The sequence below is a fragment of the Helicoverpa zea genome, chromosome 10, assembly GCF_022581195.2.
Source record: "Helicoverpa zea isolate HzStark_Cry1AcR chromosome 10, ilHelZeax1.1, whole genome shotgun sequence".
NCBI lineage: Eukaryota > Metazoa > Arthropoda > Insecta > Lepidoptera > Noctuidae > Helicoverpa > Helicoverpa zea.
The window spans coordinates 12863087-12885442 of record NC_061461.1 but is presented as its reverse complement, the minus strand read 5'-3'; the positions used below and the strand labels follow the sequence as shown (position 1 = coordinate 12885442).

At 36.3% G+C, this 22356-nt stretch overlaps 2 protein-coding genes across 3 annotated transcripts in view; one reads left to right on the top strand and one right to left on the bottom strand.

Annotated features, from left to right (window-relative positions):
* Nucleotides 1–22356, bottom strand: part of LOC124633847 (syntaxin-binding protein 5) — a 233651-nt gene that overhangs the window by 140995 nt on the left and 70300 nt on the right. The gene's annotated exons all lie outside the window — the stretch shown is intronic.
* On the top strand, nt 6116–11227 carry LOC124633850. Its single transcript, XM_047169215.1, has 2 exons — nt 6116–8152; nt 8238–11227. Exons 1-2 carry the CDS (start codon nt 6372–6374, stop codon nt 8269–8271), a joined length of 1815 nt encoding a protein of 604 aa, XP_047025171.1. The 5' UTR covers nt 6116–6371; the 3' UTR covers nt 8272–11227.

The following is a 22356-nucleotide window of genomic DNA, read 5'->3' as shown; positions in this document are numbered from 1 at the left end:
GTGAAATTTGAATTACTAAATTTGACCCAAGAATGAATAAATAATAAATAAAACAAACGGGGTAAGCTAAATAAAACCGTTTAAAAAACAAATAATTTCATGTGATAGCGCCATCTACCTCTGAAATAAATCTCTTTTATTCTAAAAGATATTCGATTCAATAATTCGACAATTTCGAAATTTCTTAGTTTATTTTTAAAAAATGTTGTTTACGTGCTACTTTAGGTGTACGTATTTAGTTAGTTGCATGTAAGTTAATTTAATTTGTTAAATACTTAGAGAAGAAAGAGACCTACAAAAAATAAATTAGATCCCACCAAAAACATTAAATGTAAAAAAAAGCCAATCCTTTACGCAATCCCTCCACCGTAAAAAGTTTTGAGATCGCATAGAAGCCAAGTCCTGTTCAACTTTATTTGTAATAATAAATCAATAGTTTTGTTCACATTACAATAATATTGTCTTGGCCATGAGCACAAGTTAAAAGCCGCTCCTTGGAATAATGTGTAAATACCATTGAATTGATAAATTCTATATGGACATGATTTTACGATTGGACTAATTGGAATTTGAGATCACCATGGACTAAACATGCGCCATAGTACATGTGCAGTTCATTGATGTTGGATGAAACTGACTGTCGGTCATTTAGTAACAATTGAATAAACTAAAAGTATTTAATTCTGTGATATTAAACTTCATGTTTGACTATCGCCTCTCCAAGATATGCTGTATTATATTTGTAGTTTATTGTGCTCATGGCCGAGTCAATATTATTGTAATGTGAACAAAACTATTGATATAGTCACAAAATATTGATTTATTATTACAAATAAAGTTGAACAGGACTTGGCTTCTATGCGATCTCAAAACTTTTTACGGTGGAGGGATTGCGTAGAGGATTGGCTTTTTTTTACATTTAATGTTTTTGGTGGGATCTTTTATTTACACGCTTTTTGTTGGCTGAAATATCAACAACGAATGTAAGTTTTATTGATTCTTGTTTTTATTGCTTGCTTTTTATTTTGAAAGTCGCGATTTAGAAACAAATAAATTGTTTAATAAGAATTTTATACTGTGGATTCTCTGTTATCTGAATATGACGTTTAGTAAGTATTTAAAATAGTACAAAATGTTACCGCAGTACATTTACAAGTATCATACATAGTTCTAAAGATAGCTAAGCTAATTCCGCCTAACAAAGGAGGTATTCAGCGAAATTAATGACAAAACCAATTTCCTTAAAGCTTCTGAATTCCAAGCACAAAGCTGAAATTATTAATTTTAGTGTGAGGAAGCAAAACAGCGACCATTAGTGATAATTGCGAGTACAGTCGACAGGGGCGGGTGCACGACACATTTGCATAGCTGCATTATTAAGTATTATGAATATTATGCAATCAGTCGTCTGCATCAGCTGACGAGATAAAAACCGATATATTTAAATTGTGCGCGATAAGTAACGTTATAAATGCTTGAAAGGTTTTGTGTAAGTCGGCGACACTTCTGTGCACTTGTACTTAATTTGATATCTTGCATTTACGTAACAAATATGTAGAAACAGCAGTAAAGCGAATTGCTTTATTGTTTAACACTGATTGCTGTAGTCATTGCTGTAATAGACGTTTACTTGATAGCTGACCCAAAAGCATTCACTACAAGTAGGAGGCTACTATATGCAAGTCGTGTATAATTTATAATAAACTTTTGATTCAATGTGACGCGATGTTAACAGTAACAAAATGAGTCGATACTATAAATGTGACTTTTTAAATCAAACTAACGATTTTACTGTCCAATAACTAATTAATTTTAACAAAAATAATAAACCTGCTTTTAAAAAGACTTGTAATTACCAATAAAAGTTAAAAGGTATTAAAAACTACAAGAGTAATTCAAATGTTTAGTACATAATAAAATATTCCATCTCAAAGAGACTGAAAACCCTCAAAACTGTCCATAAAAGTGACATAACGACGGGCACTAACAACACTGACCGGGTAAAGTGTCACGTTGTCCGGACAAAGCGCGAACAAAGAGCAAATTAAGGCTTTCTTGTCGCTCTCGGATTGCAATGGAGATTGCTGTTAACGAGGGCGCCGGACTATCCCGGACTAAATGTTTTGTTACTAAGGATAAACACGATAGAATGTTTGAGAGGAATCTTCATAGCTTTATAAAAGAGATGATAAAAAAACCGAAACAAATATACTGTACGTTACGTATTGATTCATCGCAAACTAAAAACGACTGAAATTGTTAAACCTATAAATGCTTCCTATAAACTCATACAAATTATATGTTACATCAATATAATAAAAACCCCATGTTTAATAAAACCGATAATTGTTCTTAACACCAAACCAAATAAACAATCTTTAAAAACAATAAATAATACAAAAGGCTAAGTACGAGTATACTAAAATAAATAGCACTTACCAGTGTGCAGCCTGCGCACCGACTGAATGAACAAACAATGTCCTACTACACACAGTAGGCCGATATCCTAATCGCCATGTTTCTTTCTATTCTAATTAATTGGAACTGTTAATTAGAACTATCGGCGATACCCGCGTATCGACAATAGTTAATGAGAAATATTTAGATAACACTATTTAAACAAATTTTGATTTATTACTGTTACATTTAAATTAGGTTTGCGTCAAACGTTAAAACCTATTTACATGTTTTAGGGAAATATAATTAATCATTAGCGTTAACATTTGTATCACAAATGTAATTAATGCTATGTTTGGTTTGATAACTCATAATCAAACTTTGAGTAGGATTGTCGTACATATTCGAAAAGTTAATTTGATCCAACATTCAAGTCCTCTCCTATATAAAGTACTGGCAAAGCGGTTTGCTGACACTTCAAGTGACCCAAGAGCTGGTTTTTATATTGGTCAAAAGTTTGCATTGCCATCCAATGCTGCCACGTTCCTAGATAAGCTCCCAGTGTAGGACGATGAGAAGTCTTTGATGCCATCTTGTAATAATAATTATTATTTAAATTACTTTAATTTTAGATCGTAAGTGTATATAATATGTATTATGTATGTATGTAATGCATGATAGTTTCCTACATAAAATAAATAATATTTTTTCCTACGACAAGTGTATTCACAAAAAATATTGAATGTTCCTTACATCCTACGTACATCTCTGAGACTGAGAAAACCTTATATTTTTAGACTAGAATATTATTCATATTTAACCTTTCTATTTCGAGAAGGTCAATAACCTCTGACGTCACGTTTGATTATAATATTCAAACAAAGCAAGGGACTGTTTAGCATATCTACGAACGTAGACTGTCGTAGCAGGTGTGCTACGGCGTAGCGGTCGTCTACCCGCTTAGGTGTATCGTAGTCAGGTGCTACGAGATGTGTATCGGTGATATTCTTGATAACTGGGAGCTCTTTGTAAAAAAACTACAATGTTTGAATAATATGAATGAGATAAATAGATCTGATTACTACCTTACTTATTTGCTTGGTTAATGTATTGGTATAATTGATAAGATATATCTTATAATGGTGAATTGTGTACTGATGTGTCTGAATACTTCCATTCCATTCCATTTTTGGAAAATAATAGTAGATGGAAAAGTAAATCATGTTTGGTATATTAAAAAAAAAGTTTTAGTTGCCAAACAGTTATACCCTTTGTTACAACATTTTGATTCTAAGTAGCGACAGTTAAGTAGAGTCAATTAAAGATATAAAGTAAACGTAGGTACGTAATATCACGGTAAGTTAGAGTTAAGTAAGCATTGCATTACATAACGGTGGGCGGCATTACAAGCGCACTGCGGCGCACTGTTATCATTACGGTTCAACTTCACAGTTAACTTTAACCGTTGTTTTAGTTACAGTAATAGATTAGAGTAGCGGTTATGGAGTTTAGGCTAATCTATTACTGGCTTTTTATAATATCAGTTAAAAAACTGTTTTAATTAACCTTTTATTATTTTTCAGTTAGTTATAGTTTTTATTTGAAATTAACTAACCTACTAAGGCCCAACTTCGCTCACAAAGCAACAACTGTTTACAATGCATTTTTACGTTCAACTTTCAAAGAAAACAGCCAATTGAAGTATAAAAAACCTATATATAATGAAACCTTACTAAGCAACTATAATGCTATCTTCTGTCTAATCTCTACAGCTACTTGACATGCAAGATCATGCTACACTTTCTGTCACTACTGACTTAGTAACAACATAGTGTAGGCGACAGTTATTGTAAACAGGTGTCCGACACCCGATGATACATTACTTTGTGTAAACATTGTAACTGACAGCCCGACGTCTTCGATAATAACTTGATCACTTACACTGCCGTCGTTATTAAGAAAGGCACAACTAACATTTTACAAATGTTGAGAAAATCGAGTTTAAAATATTTTTTGAATTTTGTTAAAAAAACAAGTTCAAAATGTGTTTTTCGAAATTGTGAAAATGTAAAAAATTGTGTTTTTTTGGTATGTACACAACGATAGCAATATTATATTTTAATTTAAATGGATATATTTAATAATGAGCATAATTCTTTTTAACTTAACATAAAAAATAACAAGAAAGGAGCAATATTATGTTGAAAAGGCACATATAACCAAATATGCCTTTTCAATGTTAAATTTTTAGTAAAAATTTAAAATTTTACGATAAAAAGGCATATTTTCTTAATTGTGTCTTTTCATTGTAATTTTTTTAAATGAATATACAGGTACAGAAAATATTAGAATTAATTCATAACGCCGATGTGCCTTTTTTATATAACATTAATTAGCGTAGGGGTAAATAGAAAGGTCATAACTGCCAGTTGTGACTTTTCTTTCTACATTAATTGCCAAAATGTTCGTTCCATATAAATCCCGTTCGTTAAATATATCGATAGTAAAAAGGTAAAATAAAAGTCACATCATACAATATGCCTTTTTATTGTAATAAAACTTAAAAAGTGATGTAGTTGTGCCCTTTAAGCTTATGCTATCTCTGTTTATTTTACAGCTAAAAATCCACAAAAAATCAGGCAGATAGGCCTTTTTTCCTGATTCCGAATATATACAACATGTAACTTAATTAAAGCACATCCTGAAATTAGTCTGTTCAGAATCGTTTACTGAATCGATTTATATCATTTTTAATATAGATAATTTTTTATCCCAAAAATAATTAAAACTACGGAAATTATTGTCATATTAACCCTGTACAGTCAAAACAAACTCAAATAGACCGTAACTCAAAGTAATAAGACTTCATGTATTGTCGGCTTTTTCCGTAGTTTCGGTTGTGTCGAGTCGAGCGGCGCGCGGTGCGATATTTGCGTGCGTAGTAGTATGACCAAAAAGTTCTCCAAGAATTGGTATAACTAATTTAGTAAATAACAATGCATATACATGTTAAATTAAAAATTCAGTGTATGTATTATGATTATAACATAATATTCTAATTGGGGTGTTTGAGGGTGTGCGTTAATTACGTTACATGTTGTATATATAACTCATTTTGACAAAAAATGTTAGTTGTGCCCTTTTTCGGTAGCACAGCAGTACACTAGTTATATAATCAATGTGATCATCAGAATTAAATTAACTAGTTGTGCTACGGTTCTTTGAGGAAAATAATGGTCATTACTACATGTTACTAGTATTAAATAGTAGTAAATCGACATGAGTATGTAATGTCTATATGAGTATGTATTATATATTATATTATAAGATATATTATAACCAAGAAAATAAATGATAAAAGAAATATGTCTTTAGCAAGTTGGTTGACTTAAAAGCAAATCAACTGTATTCGCTAGACGTAATGAAACCTTGAGTAAAAACTCATCAACAGTCTTACTAAGCATGGGGTTCGATGACTGTGTGTGTGAATAGAATTAGGTATCTGATCTCGTTAATATTTTTCAATGAATGCTTAAATAATAAATAGGTTATACGCTTGAGTTAATTGAGACATGTTCATTATATCCCACCCAAAACAAAAATGTGAAAGGCTGCCAAGTTCGATAATATGGAAATGCTTCGCCTATAAAAGAAGTGAGATCTGAATAAGTACCAAGTTCCATACATATACCTCAGTTAAAAATAGTTTCTTTTTAATGATGTTACTGTTGTAACATCACTAATTAGTAATACTAATTAGTACGTCACTAATATAATAACTTCCGCTATGATCTGTCATCTGTCTTTTTCCATATCTTTGGTATGGGTCGACTATGTAACTGTGTGAATGTGTGTTGTGAAATAAAACTCAAGTAACCCAAGATCAAGGACTTTCATTTATATTACATGGTGTCAGAAGTCAAGAAGAACTCAAGTCAAAAAAGTCGAAGTCTGGAAGACAGTCGGTCGCGAAAATGGACCAGTCGAGTTCCGAGCCATGCGGCGTGGGCGACCATAATGGCGTCCAAGGCCTTAACAGCAAAATAAAATCACTGCAAATTTCGTCAGATTCCACAAATAATAATGCGGAGGCGTGGAAACGCTGGTGGCAGCAGTTGGAGCTGTATCTGTTGGCCACGGGTTTGGATAAGGCACCCGAAAAGCGTAAGATAGCTATCTTGTTGCATCTCATAGGTGAAAAGGGCTTAAATATATTCAATACTTTCAACCTCACCATTGAGAAGACCACGCTTGCCGAAGTCAAGTCCAAATTTCAGAATTTTTTTGAGCCCAGAAGGAACATAACCATGTGCCGTCACATGTTCTTCACCAGAAAGCAACAGAAATCCGAGTCGATCGAAGGATTCCTAGCAGATCTGGAGAACAAAAGCCAAGATTGTGAATTTGGAACACTCAGGGAATCACTCATCAGGGATATTTTCATTGCAAATCTGCATATGGATTTAGCGCATGTACGTCAGAGACTACTCCAGGAACCTGATCTGACGTATCAGAAGATGCGGGAACTGGCAACAACACTGATCGTCGCACAGCAGGATGCTGAAAAAATTGTCAGTGGTTCCAACGTTGAAAAGTCAGAAAATGTCATGCATCTACGTCGGAGGAGCCGTAGTCGAGGGGATCGTCGACAGCGAGCTTCACCAGTCGGTCAGCAGGGTTCTGGCGCAGGGAAGTCTCCCAACCCTGAAAGGCGCTCGAGGACGTGTAGCCGCTGTGGGCAATCTCACCGCTACAAGTGCCCAGCGCAAGGAGTCAAATGCAGGTCATGTAAATCATTTGGTCATTTTGCTAAATATTGCTTCAAAAATAAAAATATCAGTCATTTAGAGTCCTTTAATTCAAGTCATAGTCATAATAATAATCAAGATTATTTTGTTGGAATTTTGAATAGTCATAGCTCCAGTCAAAGTCATAAGTCTAATTGTCATTTAAAGTCATATAACAGTCACTATAAACATGTCAAGTCAGCAAGCACACATTCTTCTCTGTACCACTTGTCTCCACCACCACAATTTACACACATACATAGTCAGTCACAGTCAGGGAATGATTCCGGTGATGACATTGGTGTCATTCCTGAGAGATCTCACCGAGACTCATATTGTCAGTCTGAGAAATTAATTCTCAAGTCATATTTCAAAGATGATAAGGGTGATAATGTCATGTCTGAGAGGTCCGAAAAGTACCTCGGTGATGAAAGCAGTCACCAGTCAGAGAAATCAATTCTCAAGTCATATTGTCATAATTCAAATAAAAGTTGTGATAGTCAAAGTGGGTATCTTAATGATGAGTACAGACACATGTCTGAGGAATCACCTCACACAATCACAACAGTCACATCACCATATCACAGTCAACAAGTCACATCATCATTTAGTCAGGTCAATACAGTCGAGTCAAAACATAAACATAACATTAACAATAGTAAACAGTCTTGGAACATAAATGTTAAAGTAGGTCATTCACAATTTAATTGTATCATTGATTCAGGAGCTGATCTTAACATAATGTCAAAACAAACTTTTGATTCTTTAAAACGTCAACAAAGTCAAATGTCACTTGTCAAATGTCACATAAATGTCACAGGATTTTGTGGCAAGTCAATACCCATTATGGGAAAAGTCAATATTAAATGCAATTTAATATTAAATAATAACACTGTCAGTGAAAATATAGTGTTCATAGTCGCAAATTTAGTATGTCCCAATGTCCTAGGTCTTCCTACTTGTGAAAGGTTAGGAATAATTAAAAGAGTTTTTTCAGTATCTAAACAAAATTTTTGTCAACAAATTCTAACACAATATAATGATGTTTTTCAGGGTCTTGGCTGTCTACCTCCTGTCTGTCACCTGAAACTCAAACCTGATGCAGTACCATGCGTGGATCCTCCCAGGAGAGTACCATTTGCGATGCTTGGAAAGCTACGCGAGGAGTTGGATCGCATGGAGAGCATGCAAGTCATTGAAAAAGTCACTAAGCCTACAGAATGGGTGAATAGCATAGTAATTACGGTCAAAAGTTCAGGTCAGTTACGAATTTGTTTAGATCCTAGAAATTTGAATAAGAATATTATAAGGGAAATTTATCCAATAAAGTCAATTGATGAGATAAGATCTCAATTAGTAGGAGCTGTTTGTTTTTCTCATTTAGATGCATTTTCAGGTTTTTGGATGTTAAGATTAGATGAATATAGTTCTAATTTATGTACCTTTCAAACACCATTTGGCAGATATAAATATTTAAGATTACCTTTTGGCATAAATGCATCATCAGAAATATTTCAAAGAGTTATGATGAATTTGTTTGGTGATTTAGAAGGAGTCTTGATATTCATCGATGACATTCTAGTCTATGGTCCAAGTGAGTCTATACATAATGAGAGATTACATAAAGTAATGCAAAGAGCTCGTCAAGTTAATTTAAAATTTAACAAGTCCAAATGTAAATTTCTAGTTTCTGAAGTCTGTTTTTTAGGTTATGTCTTTAGTAAAGATGGTGCAAGGGTTGACCAAGAAAAAGTAAAAGCAATTGTCAATATGCCTACACCACAAAATGTCAAAGAATTGCAAAGAATATTAGGTATGATCAATTATTTAGGTCCCTTTATTAGCAATTTGTCAGAAAAAACTCAAATTTTAAGAAATCTTTTGAAAAAAGATGCAGTCTGGTCTTGGGATGAAAATCATAATAAATGTCTTAAGAGTTTAATAGATGAAATCACAAAGTCACCGGTTTTAGCTCACTATAACCCCAATATTCCATTAGTCTTGTCAGTAGATTCGTCTAAGTCAGCATTGGGAGCAGTCATTTTACAAAATAATAAACCCATTGCTTATAGTTCAAAAACATTAACCACAACTCAGTCTAGGTATGCTCAAATTGAGAAAGAATTGCTTGCAATTCAATTTGGTTGTGAAAAATTTCATCAGTATGTATATGGTCATAGAGTCACAGTTCATACAGATCATAAACCATTAGTCTACTTATTTGATAAACCATTACATGATGTACCAGCTAGGTTACAGCGAATGATGTTAACTTTACAAAAGTATGACTTGAAAGTCATACATGTCCCAGGTAAACAAATGTTTATATCTGATACCTTGTCTAGAGCTGCCTTAAAAGATTATTATACACCAGAAAATGAGGCAGAAATAACTTGTCATGTCAATTTAATGTATTCAAATTTAGCAGTCACTAAAGATTACAGCACAAAATTGTCACAACATACCAATAAAGATGAAAGTTTGCAATTGTTAAAGAAATATTATTATGAAGGTTGGCCAAAAAGTAAAAGTAAAGTCAGTCAATTAGTCAAACCATATTGGAATATACAAGCTGAAATTCATGTCGTAAAAGATTTGTTGTTCAAAGGTTCAAAATTGATAGTACCACAGTCTATGTATAAGGAAATGTTGGATAAAATTCATGAAGGTCACCAAGGTATAAACAAATGTCTTAAATTAGCTAGAGATTCTTTATATTGGCCAAACATGTCGGTTGATATCAAAAATTTAGTAGAACAATGTCTTATATGTGCAAAATTCAAACCTTGTAACCAAAAAGAACCATTACAAAATTTTGAGATTAATAAGTATCCATGGCAACAAGTTGGTATTGATTTAATGTATATTGATAACCTTTCTTATTTAATTGTTACAGATTATTACTCTAAATACATAGAGATAGCTTTGTTAAATAAAAATAGTACAGCCAAAAATGTAATTACACATTTAAAGTCTATTTTTGCCCGTCATGGTATACCTTTGTCATTAGTGTCTGACGGTGGACCTCCTTTCCAATCTTTAGAATTCAAGAATTTTTTACATGAATGGGACATAGAACATATTATTACTAGCCCATATCATGCACAGTCAAATGGTCAAGCAGAAAGTTCAGTCAAAATTGTAAAAAATATGTTGAAAAAATGTAAAGAAAATTCATCTGATCCTTATATAGCCTTATTACAATATAGAAATACACCTAAAAATAATTTACCATCCCCAGCACAACTGTTAATGTCTAGGAATTTAAGAGATAATGTTCCAAAGTCATATAAAAAATTAAAACCAAAGGTTGTAAAATTTAAAGATTACAAAGAATGTGTAAACAAGAATAATGTCAATAAGTCAAAATATTATAATAGAAATTCTAAGCCTTTGTCATTGTTGTATCCTAATGATCATGTTTACTTTAAAAGAAAACCAAATTATAATTGGGAACATGCCATTGTCAAGCAAAGGCTGGCAAATAATAGGTCATATGTCATTGAGGATGTCAATGGAGTTAGGTATAGGAGAAATAGAATTCACTTAAGGCATAAGTACTCTCCTATGCTATCCAACTCGTCGTCGTCGTTGTCATCGTCGCAGGGGAGAGAGGATGGTGACAGTCAGAAGGCTGGACCTCAAGAACTCTCATCTCAATCCTCAAGTAGTCAAATTGTCACACGTTCAGGTCGATTTGTAAAGCCTTCTCGTAGGCTAATAGAAGAAATAGATTAAGTATATAATTGTAATCTAAATTAAGTCATAATTAAGTAAAAACCTTTGTCTATCATAACTATGTATAATAAAGTCAATTTTTGTCAAGTCAGTCCATAGTCTTAAGTCTATTGTTTGTCAAGGGTTAATTTAAACTTAACAGGGGGGATGTTGTAACATCACTAATTAGTAATACTAATTAGTACGTCACTAATATAATAACTTCCGCTATGATCTGTCATCTGTCTTTTTCCATATCTTTGGTATGGGTCGACTATGTAACTGTGTGAATGTGTGTTGTGAAATAAAACTCAAGTAACCCAAGATCAAGGACTTTCATTTATATTACAGTTACTTGGCAAGTTTTCACACACCTTGTTATAAACCTACTAAACGCAATGAATCAAGTATATAATTTTCTATTAAAACTTGCCAAGTAACATCATTAAAAAGTATAGGCGAAGCATTTCCATATTATCGAACTTGGCAGCCTTTCACATTTTTGTTTTGGGTGGGATTTCATTTATTTTTGTAAGGTTGTTTATTTTATTTTTTTCTTATGATTAAGTTAATTAAGGAAATGTCTCATTTATACTATCTTTCAGATTTTTGAATATGCACTATGCTTCTTACAAAGAAATGAACTAGATTAACTAAATGGACTAGATTTACGAACTGACTGACATGACATGTTATCATATATTATGTTCGTGGATCAAAGTTACACATTCGTTATTTTCGAAAGTGATTCACACTTGGCCGTTTTCAAATTTTTACTTTACTTTGACTAAATACAAACCTTTGTTACGAATTTCAGATCGGTACGACCATTCGAAGATATCTATATATATAAAAATGAATTGCTGTTCGTTAGTCTCGCTAAAACTCGAGAACGGCTGGGCCGATTGAGCTGATTTTAGTTTTGAAATGTTTGTCGTAGTCCAGGGTAGGTCTAAACGGTGAGCAAATAAGGAAAAAAAAGTTGCGAGTAAGATTCCCGGGACAGGAGTGATTAGACAAAAACATTAGATAAGTGAGGGGGTCTCAACAGATACTAGAAATTTGATATGCGTAAATAAAATAGATTTTGAGTTATAGAGGGGGGGGGGTCGAATTTGGCCCGAAATGGTTCAGGTAATATAACCCACGGCCGGTGTGTCGCTTTTTTTTGCTCGAACTTGGCGGACACACTGCCGTGTGTCTAGATTTTACTTGTAAATCCAGACGGTTAAAACATTAATTAAATCAATTAATTGTGCTGACTTTGTACGACCTAGCAATTAGTTCAACTTATTATTGAAAGACATGACAAGCGAGGGAATTACTTTGAAATTAATTGGAACATGTTTTAATTTATTATCGATATAAGCATTTGTTTGGCATAAATTGAGTATTATGTAAAATGGCTGCGTCTAGTCTAGACAATAATTCCTCATTTACATAATACTTTAAGCTTAGAGCAGTAGACTGTGATAGGCTCGGCTGATTGATTGTTCTAACTGTTGTTAAGCTTCACTTTACTGATAACTAAGTAGTTATTTGTTATGACTAGACATTTTCATTCAATAACAAATATCTGCAACCATTTGAGCAGACTTTTATTAATCAATTTCATTTTTAATTTAACAAACTCATTAGAAATTTTATAAACCTTAACTCTCGACAATTTTGCCAAAACACAGCAAACAAAAGCTCTTATTTTCCAGTTAAAAGCTCACGAAAATTAAACCTCGCCAAAATTAAAAGTCTAAAATTACACGTTTTTTGTTGAAGTCGCGAACGAAAACCACTAGAAATATTACCATAAGGTAAGCAAGACAAATATTTGGGCTGGCAACACTGGGAAGCTGAGCGTTCGCTTCATGAATATTCAGGAGAGAAGTGCCGCGAACGGCACTTGTGGGTATTTTATTATTTGTAGCTTAAATAAATGGCAACACTGACTGTCATTTACACATAATTTGAGGAGACTTCCTAACAATATCAGTTTGCAAGTTTTTAGAAAAATATTTTAGCTTTCCAACAATGCTAAAATAACTGGTTTCTGGAATGGGTTTCCATTATTTGTACACTTTTATAAGAAAAACCACGACTACCTTCGCCTTGTTTAAATAACATTCACGTAAACAAATCGAGGCCTGACCCTATCAAATTAACCCTACATGTGAAACAATCGTATAATCTGCAGCATCTTCATCCCGGCGCAGGAACATATTCCGGGGAAACTGATCGCACGTGAGATACCGGGATAGGAGACAATGACACGAGGAGAGAGGGGAGTTACTGATCTACCGGGGGTGGGGGCAGTCAAAGCAACAACATGTTGAAGAAACCTTATAATAATTCAGTAGCAAGAAAAGTATGTGACAATGAAAATAAAGTTAGTTTAAGGTCTCTGCACACCGGTGGGGGGGGGGGGGTTTCCCATCGGCGTCGAGAGGGCGATGAAATACCTGGGACTCGTCCTCGACAGCCGGTGGAACTTCGTCGAGCATTTCCGACGTTTGGGCCCCAAGCTGGAGAAGGCAGGTGCTGCATTCAGGCGGCTCCTGCCCAATCTGGGAGGCCCAAACGCCCCCTGCCGTAAACTCTACGTGGGAGTCTTGCGGTCCATGGCCCTCTACGGGGCCCCGGTATGGGTACGTTCGGTACGGAAGCGGGCCGTACACTACCTGAACGTGCCCCAAAGGGTGATAGCCATCAGGCTAATCCGGGGGTACCGCACGATCTCCCGCGAAGCAGCTGGCCTACTAGCCGGACTGCCACCGTGGGATCTGGAGGCGAGAGTCTTCTTGCGCCTGTACGACTGGCGCGAGGAGGCTCAGCGCCGCGCGCCGGGGGGAAACCCCGTTGCCGCGGCAAGTTGTCGCGCAGCGGGCGGAGCTCCGGCGCGATCTCATGGTGGCCTGGAGGGAGCGACTGTCGCAACCCAGTGCAGGGCACGCCACCACCGTGGCGGTAAGTCCCCTCTTTGAGGAGTGGCTCAGGAGGAGTCATGGCGCCCTCACGTACCGCATGACGCAGGTCCTCACCGGACACGGTTGTTTCGGGAGGTACCTGCACCGAATCGGTCGTGAGGAGGCGCCCGGGTGTCACCATTGTGCGGACAGCCCCGAGGACACGGTGGACCACACAGTCCAGGTGTGCCCCGCATGGGAAGGGCACCGCCGGGTCCTCGTCGAGGCTTTGGGCGGCGGCGACCTCTCGAAGCGGTCATGCTCGAGAAGGAGGAGGCGGAACGCCAGAGTGTACGCACCTCTCATCCCGGCCGCCATGGGCGCCGGGTGTCGCGAGATGACTCCCGGCCACCGTAGGCGTGGGTCTGTGGGCGGTGAGTTCGGGTGGCTCATCGTCCCTCTGTCTGCTTAGACGACAGACCCATGTCGACGGCGCGGGTTCCACGCGCTCCTCAAAGAGATGTCAGCAACCCCAGCGGGGCCCAGCAGGGCCAAGGCCTGCCGGGGCTGCGGGTTGTTCGAAAGAGATACCGTGGCCCCGGTACATAAAAGGCCAATGACGGAACACGACGGTTTTTAGTCAGTAAGAGTCTGACACTCCCTCACCGCTGCTAACCCACAGCGGGAGGGGGTCATTTGATGATTTTTGACGTCGTTAAAAAAAAAAAGGTCTCTGCACACAGCGGGCGCGGCGCGGCGGGACAGGACGGCGACGCGACACTGAGCAGTTCTAATGTACTAGATATTACGGACGACACCACACAGAGCCGTCCCGCTCGACGCGACGGTAACTGTCGCGCCACGCCGCCGCCGCGCCTAGCGGGAATACAAGTCACGTATACAACACACACGAATACAGGCGGGACGGGACGTGATCGCGCCCGCAGTGTGACCGATGCCGCCACGCCAGCGCAGCGTCGCCGTCCCGCCACGCCGCGCCCCGCCACGCCACGCCGGCTGTGTGCAGAGACCTTTAGCAGTAGGCACTAGTAGTAGGTACATGCAAAAAATGACTTCAAAATCTTGTCACTATGATAAAACTGTAATGGTGTCGAACAATAAAATATTCTTTATTTTATTATACTGTTTATTTTAATGTTACACTGTACTTATTACTAATTAAAAAAATAGAATATACACAAAACGATGTGCCTGTGCAGGCGAGGGCTGACCAAAGAGGGGGAGTCTTGGTGGAGGCGGAAACACTTCACAAAATATTTTATAAATGTCAAATGTCAGATTTTGATGTTTGGATACACTCCGCTACAAAAACATTGTGTCCCCTCTATACCTGTCAACATTAAATTGACAAAGGTACAAAACATTGTTATTTCCGAAACAATACAATACCTTTTATAAAACCTTCCTTAGCTGTAATACACCGTGTCAAATAAATAAAGAGGAAACAAATGAACGTGTCTTGTCGCGCCCACGTACAACAAACAGTTACAGGATAACTGGTAACGTAATCACAAACATATAAACACGGTTATCATTGCTACCCTATTACAGTAATATAATAACGCTCAGATCACGAATACACGTGAAAAAACATTTTCCCTTTATCTTTTTCCTATTACGCTTTCCATTTTTCCCGTCCACTTTGCATTTGCAGATAAAATCAAAGCTCGGTATAACAAAGCGCCGGACCGGGCCGTGTCCGATCGTGCGGACCGGCAGATTTATCGTCCGTCCGATAATGCAGCCGCGTAAGCGCTGAATGCCAACGAAACCGTTTTAGCACTCTCAAGCGATTTTCAAATAAGAGCTCTGGACCGTTGCTGGAGTTTATTACAACTTTATTAAGGACCTCCTTTTATTTTTGAAGAATTTTATTTTTGAAGGCGAGAGGAAAGTATGAAATATAATGTACATTGTTAAGATCGCTCGAGGGATGATGATTGTGTTAAAAAATCTGCTTCTTATTCAACGCGATACGCCCTCACGACTTGAACAACAATTTCATTCATAAATATTTTTGTGAGACAACATTCTGAAATGTACATACAGTTATCGATAAACTAAGTATGACTAGGTACTGTAGCTTGCTAATAGTGTCAAGTCCCAAAATCTAAGTTAGTTTAGTATCTCAGAAAACCTAGCAAGTATTAATTAAAGGTACATAATAGTTCATGAAGAGTGTTACCCAAACTTTAGTTTTTGCGTGAAAAAGTTTTACCATAATTAACCTGCCACTTTCAGTTGCCAAAACTTCGCCAATTATATACTGCATAGTTAGTAAACTATTACATAAACTCGCTAACTAACTGCCAGCCAATCCGACTATAAGCAAATGTTGTTGAAATGTTAATACATACAACTAGAGACCTGTGTACCTAACTATGTATATTTTAGTTTAGTACCTTCTGGTTTAACATTATAATTAGTTTTCAACTAAAAGTCAACAAGAATAAGCTGAAGAAATATGTACATTGAAGCATTCTGAAATATTTATATCTCTTTATAGTTGAAATAACAGCAATATTTGTATTTTACATCTCCAGTAAAAGTTGGAGTCGTCAAGTGCTCGCGTCAAAAGCGATCATTTCTCGTGAGAAACTTTATTGAAACTGAAATAAGCTCCTTTGCATATAACGTGGGTACTCTATTTCTCGAAAAATTAAAAAGGGTATTAAGTGAACAACATAATAACTATTACTGAGAAATGTTCGTTGCGAACAAGTTTTCGGTAGTGGGATCGTAGTTCATAATTTAGCAACTCTGCCATTCACAGAAATTCTCGGAACAACCGAAAAAGACAACAGAAAGACTTTTTCTTCGATAACTTTCCGAGTTCTTTTTATCAATTCAAATCCACAAAGCCTAAAGAAATTCGGTAATCCGCTGAGTTAGGTAAGAGCCGCGGTCCCGAGTCAAGACGTACGGCCCCGGAGCCGCCAAACCCCAAAACAAAGGTTTTATCTAACAAAAGTCCCGCAAATTACCTTCCGCAAATACCTTTCCACACCTATTTATAGGGCTTTTGAAGTTGGCGCGAGTTTGGCCACAGTTTGGCCATCAAATTCCAGCTTAGAGATTCTGCCGCCAAACCTAATCCCAGGTTTACGAGGTATAAAACTTGCAATTACTTGGAACATGATTCCTGTCCCCATTTGGGATGATCGGCACGTGACGCTACTCGCCTAATGTTTACCTGAAAACAAAGAAAAAAGTGATCAGAACTTTTGAAATTAGGCACGAAATATATTGGCCAAGATCGACGCAAGCTTTCTGATACTCTAAAGCCGAAGTGAAACAGTTTTGGCAAAGCGTCTCAAACAGGTGTAAAGTTAAACTTGGCAACGTAAGCTTGTCGGTAACCGAACTCGTTTTAAGTTTTATTTTATATCGGTGAAACTAGTCATAACTTGAGACGTAAAGTTTATGATGAAATACGTTTGGACGATTTAATGAGCATGTGATCATATTTATGTAAAGTGATGTAAGACCAAGTCTAACAAATAAGGGTCTGCGATGAATGTTTTCTAGCTGACGATATAATTTATGTAGGAGTCTAGTTTAGCATCCATAAACAATCATGTACATGACCACTCTAGCTCATAGTTGTTGAATTATTATGAGGATGTATTGTTACACAGTGAACCCAAAAGTTTAGTCTGTCGGCACTAATAAACTGTATTCCTATCAAGATTAATGAATGGTTCAGTGTTCAACTAAACTTTAACACAAACAACCGCCTCATGTATGTTGTTCTACGCGGTGTTTCTTGTACATAACTTATTAAACTTATAAGATTACTTTAGTTAGTTTACTTACGTAAGATACATTTAACAGTTAGATAGTTCTAATTGACATTTTGTTTTCAAGCGCCATCTTGAAATTGATTAAACCTGAACAAACTATATTTTGTACATCGCAACTCCAATTTCTCGCAAAAACAATATAATTGAAGCAGCTTGCACTTTTAATGGAATTACGAACGAAAAGGACATCGCAAACTTTACGGAACTCCGGAACTCTGGAGATCCGGGGAGATCCGGATCGGAACTAATTCCGTTGGTAAATATACTGGCAGAGGCGGCCGCAAGATGGCCGACTTTATTATAATTCGCTGTTGTTGTGGCTAATGGGATTAATATTGTTGAAAGGAAAGTTTTCGCTAAATTATTTAATATTTCTTATGGAACTAAAATATGTCAAGATACCTAAGTTATCTTCTTTATTTATAAGTTAGTTCTTTTGTGAAATATTCGGGCATATTTCTTGTAAATAACCATATTTTGTTGCCGAAAAATACTTAAGAAAACCCCACATTATTCATGGTTATTATAACAAGTTTTCCTTCTTCCGCAACATAATAGAAAGCCATATATTCCTCCCTGGGAAAATTTATCTATGAATAAATAAAACTCACTTTCCTGTAATCACAAAATCTAGTTTACTTTTAGTGCTTTTCCCAACAAGCTAGAATATCTAAAAACAGGCTAACATAAATAAGTTGGTCGTAAAACCCCATTCGTCTTCAGGGACCTATAACTTACGTGCCCTAAATACATTACAGTCATCAACGACCCTATAAATAAATAGCTTGAACATTACCCTATTAATTAAATTCTTGATACCCTCTTTCGAAGATTTTTTAATAAAACTTTGCAAGTTGAATTGACTTATAATTTTTTGCTCCGGTGGGTCTCTCGTTATCGAGCGCCTTTTGTGAAAAAAACTCAAAGGCAGAGAGGTGCTGAATATTAAATATTTTGTAATGGAAAGTAGTGAGTGGATGTTATTTATTTGCAACTATTTTTAAATCCCGAGATTTTAATCCAAGCCTGGAGAAAAGTAATTAATCTTGTATCTCAAGTTGATTGAAATATTTAGAATACATTTTTAAAATTCAACGTCTTCTTTAAATATATTCAAGAAAACTGATCAATTTACTTAGAAGCTATTTACTGTCAAACGCATACTTCTACCACCACGTAAACCTCTACAAAAAACTTATTTTTTAAACAATAGAAATTACATTTATTCCTCCAACTAGAAGTATTTCCTACAAAGTAATTCAGCTTCTTACCCCCAGCCACCGCGCTCCAGATACCAGCTAATGAATAAACAAGTTCCATAGTTTAAAACAAAAGAACACCACTATCTAGGTCGTGTAGCGACACTGAACAAACTCAGCCTAATCCCGTGTTTTCAAACAAAACCAGGTATAAAGCCGATAGCGAACAAAGGGAACTAAATACTCTCGTTTGTAGATAAATGTTACGATGCTGTTAGCTCTGTTTCGGGTACCATACAGGTACCGTACGGGTAGATTTTTGAAGATAACCATTCAGAAATGTTTTTCATGCTGTCGTTGTCAGTTGTTAGGTCTCATGATGGTTCTTTGTCATACGGGATAACCCTAATTTCCTTTAATCTACCTCCACTTACATTTCCATGGACTTTTTATTTCGATTGTTGCTATATTTAAATCTGATAAGACTTCTAACATTACAAAATCAGCAATCGCACTAATTGCTTCCATATCTTATGCATAACAAGCCATAATTCCTCAGCAACGTAAATTACATTTAAATTGAACCATATCCCTCAATTTGTGCTACAAATAAAACTTAACTTTTAAGTTAACAGCCTCGTGAAGGTCCGTTAGCCGGTCATCGTCCGGCAATCAGTCGACGAGGGTCTAATGTGATGGCATTAGCCGAATGTTTGCCGATTGTAGCCGAATGTTGCCGATTGCGTGCGATGCTAACTTCGAACACTATTTGATTACGACTTTTACTACTTCGAAATTAGTTTGTTTTGCTAGATAATCAATGCTATAAAGACTTTGTAAGTTAACTTAGGAACATAAAATCAAGTTTGCCTAAATAACAAGTTTGAAAATCCGCTAATTGATGTTTTATTTTCGATGTTGTGAAAGGGAACGGCCCGCACGTGCACAATGATGCCAAATTAAAGCTTATTCAGTAGCAAATAGTTTGAGTATAAACATATTTTTTTAGAATTGGGTCACAGATTACGCCGCGCCTGCATTTTCTACTACAAAACACTCGGAGTAAACTTAAAGCCCACCACAATACGATGCGGTATAAACCATAAGCGAAGCGTTAATGACCGCCGACAAAAATGTAAATACTACTAAAAAAGCAAATTACAAGTGGCATGTTAGCCTTTTTTTTTTCGGAAAAAATATGATTCGTTATAAAAACGTATTCTTAAAGCACTGTGACAACTTTTTTAGGTATCTGCGTCATTTCCAACAAACATTGAAGATACCAATGTTTCATGTTCATGTTCATCATTAGTTAAGCCTGTTTAAAAGCTACACTATCCACACCGCTAATCGCTCCCGCTACCGCTTATAACATAACTCCCTCGGCAGACAAGCACAATCGCATTGTTTTCCGCGTCACCTGCGGCGCGTATTGTCCGCACTAACTGCGCGACAGCGGCACTACAAACAAACTTGATTAACTGCCGCACAAGCACTAAACTATGCCAGGTACCACGCGATAATAATCTAAAGTAAACGTACTTATTTCTTCAGTTAACTTTCTAATGGAGGAGTTTTGTGTTCGAAGATATCTCTTATTAAGATGTTTCTAAATAATTCTGCCGGTGAAATGTTTTCAAAATACTAGGTACTTATAGGATTCTGATTCTCTCATCACGATATTCCGGAGACAAAGAGTAATGTATAGATTCAACAGAGTCGTGTTTACACGTTTAAATACTTAATACTTATACATCCAACTTAACAGTCGTTCTGACAAATATAACCCCCATAACAAAACCCTTAATCCGCCACAATCCAAGAGCCATCATAACAATGACCAGCTCGGCTAAAATAATAGCCACAGCAGCTGAATAATAGCCAGAGCCGGCGGCTTAAATAATAGCCGAGCTAAGGTCGCGCACCGCGTCTGTAACGAGCGCAACCCGAGGTAAATAAATTGCATCTCCAGTGCATCGGCGGGATGCACCCGGGGTCGGATTTAGTGCGGGACCGTGGGACGAGACATTTTACTATGCATGAGAAACCTGAAATTCTTTACTCTAAATTGCTTTTTATTTTTACACTAAAACATTCTATATTTTTTTATTTACATGGACTGTCAGGCTTTATTAGTCATTCATCTTATCTTTCTATCTATTAATATCATTAATCAATTCTCCATCACGCTATTTCATGTTAAACTAAACCTACTATTACGCTGTCATGTTTAATTAAAAGTAAACAATGCCAACTAATTAATCTATGAACAACTATAATTAACAGTTCACATCTTTGTATTTACTCAATTAGTTCTAGATATATTTACACTTATTATCTCAACAGAGATCACTTATTATCTTTAATAAGTTATATTTTAAACGTCGCGGTCCCGTTCAAACCGCTCGCCCGTATGTTTCCAGCTTGGTCAAATGAATGGCGGTATTTACGCTAAGCATTTAGATAAGGTCGGACAAAGCGAGGGTAACCTGTCTCGTTAGCACACCTCGACTCAGGGCTCCTTCGATTAATTGCAGCGGATGCAGTTATTGTTTGATAATCACCGGTTTAACTGTGGCTCACTTAAACTGTAGTTTATTTGAGAGCTAGACACTCGGTCGGAGTTGTTTATGTTTTAATAAAACGATGCTCTTAGAATGGAGATAAAGGATAACGTTAACCAATTTTCTCTCAACTTTATTTGCGTACATTTTCTTCCTTTTTTAGAACCGTTGTTAGTTTTTTCTGTGTACAATTCCCGACGGCAATAATATTTAATAGCGGCCACACTAGTCCGACTATTAGAATAAGATATTGATATTAGAATGCCGGCTTATCTGTAACGACCACGACTATTCAATAAATTGACCATCCCACAGTACTAGGAAACTATTACAATATTAAAATATTTTACACATAACTCAACCCTTGTCATAAAAATGAGAGCACTTTATTTACAGCCACTTTCAATTCAAAGTTATTCTGTCAAAACTGATATCACGTGTATAAGAATGAAATATTCACTTCGAATGTGACGTAAATACAGTATTACGGAGCCGGTGAAAACATAAATCAGGGATTTTCGTTCATTTCCATGCAAAATCTGACGGCTCTTATCAATAAGCCTGCGTATTTTTATGAAGTGAGACTTCGAAATGTAGTAATAAAGTGACATTTTGAACGGCGCGTGCCGGTCGGGAATTAAGGCCCGTATGTTTTGTGATAGTAAAATCGTAGCGAGAAATTAGGTGGCTTAGTCCGCAATGCGAAATGTCACGACAAGAAATATTGGTGTGAAAGTAGTAAGGATTCAGTGCCGTAACGTGATAAAGTTAAACCATGTGTGATATTATTCTTAGTATTTCTTAGTAGAATAGATATAAATGTAAGTTCGTGGAATTGTGTTACCTATAAATTAGTCATATGTTTTTTTTTTCATTTTTCATTATAAGATTGTGATGGATTTGTTTGATGTTAGCTGTAGGTTTTAACTTTTTATATAAGTTATTTCTTAAGTCTTAAAATACTTTATTTA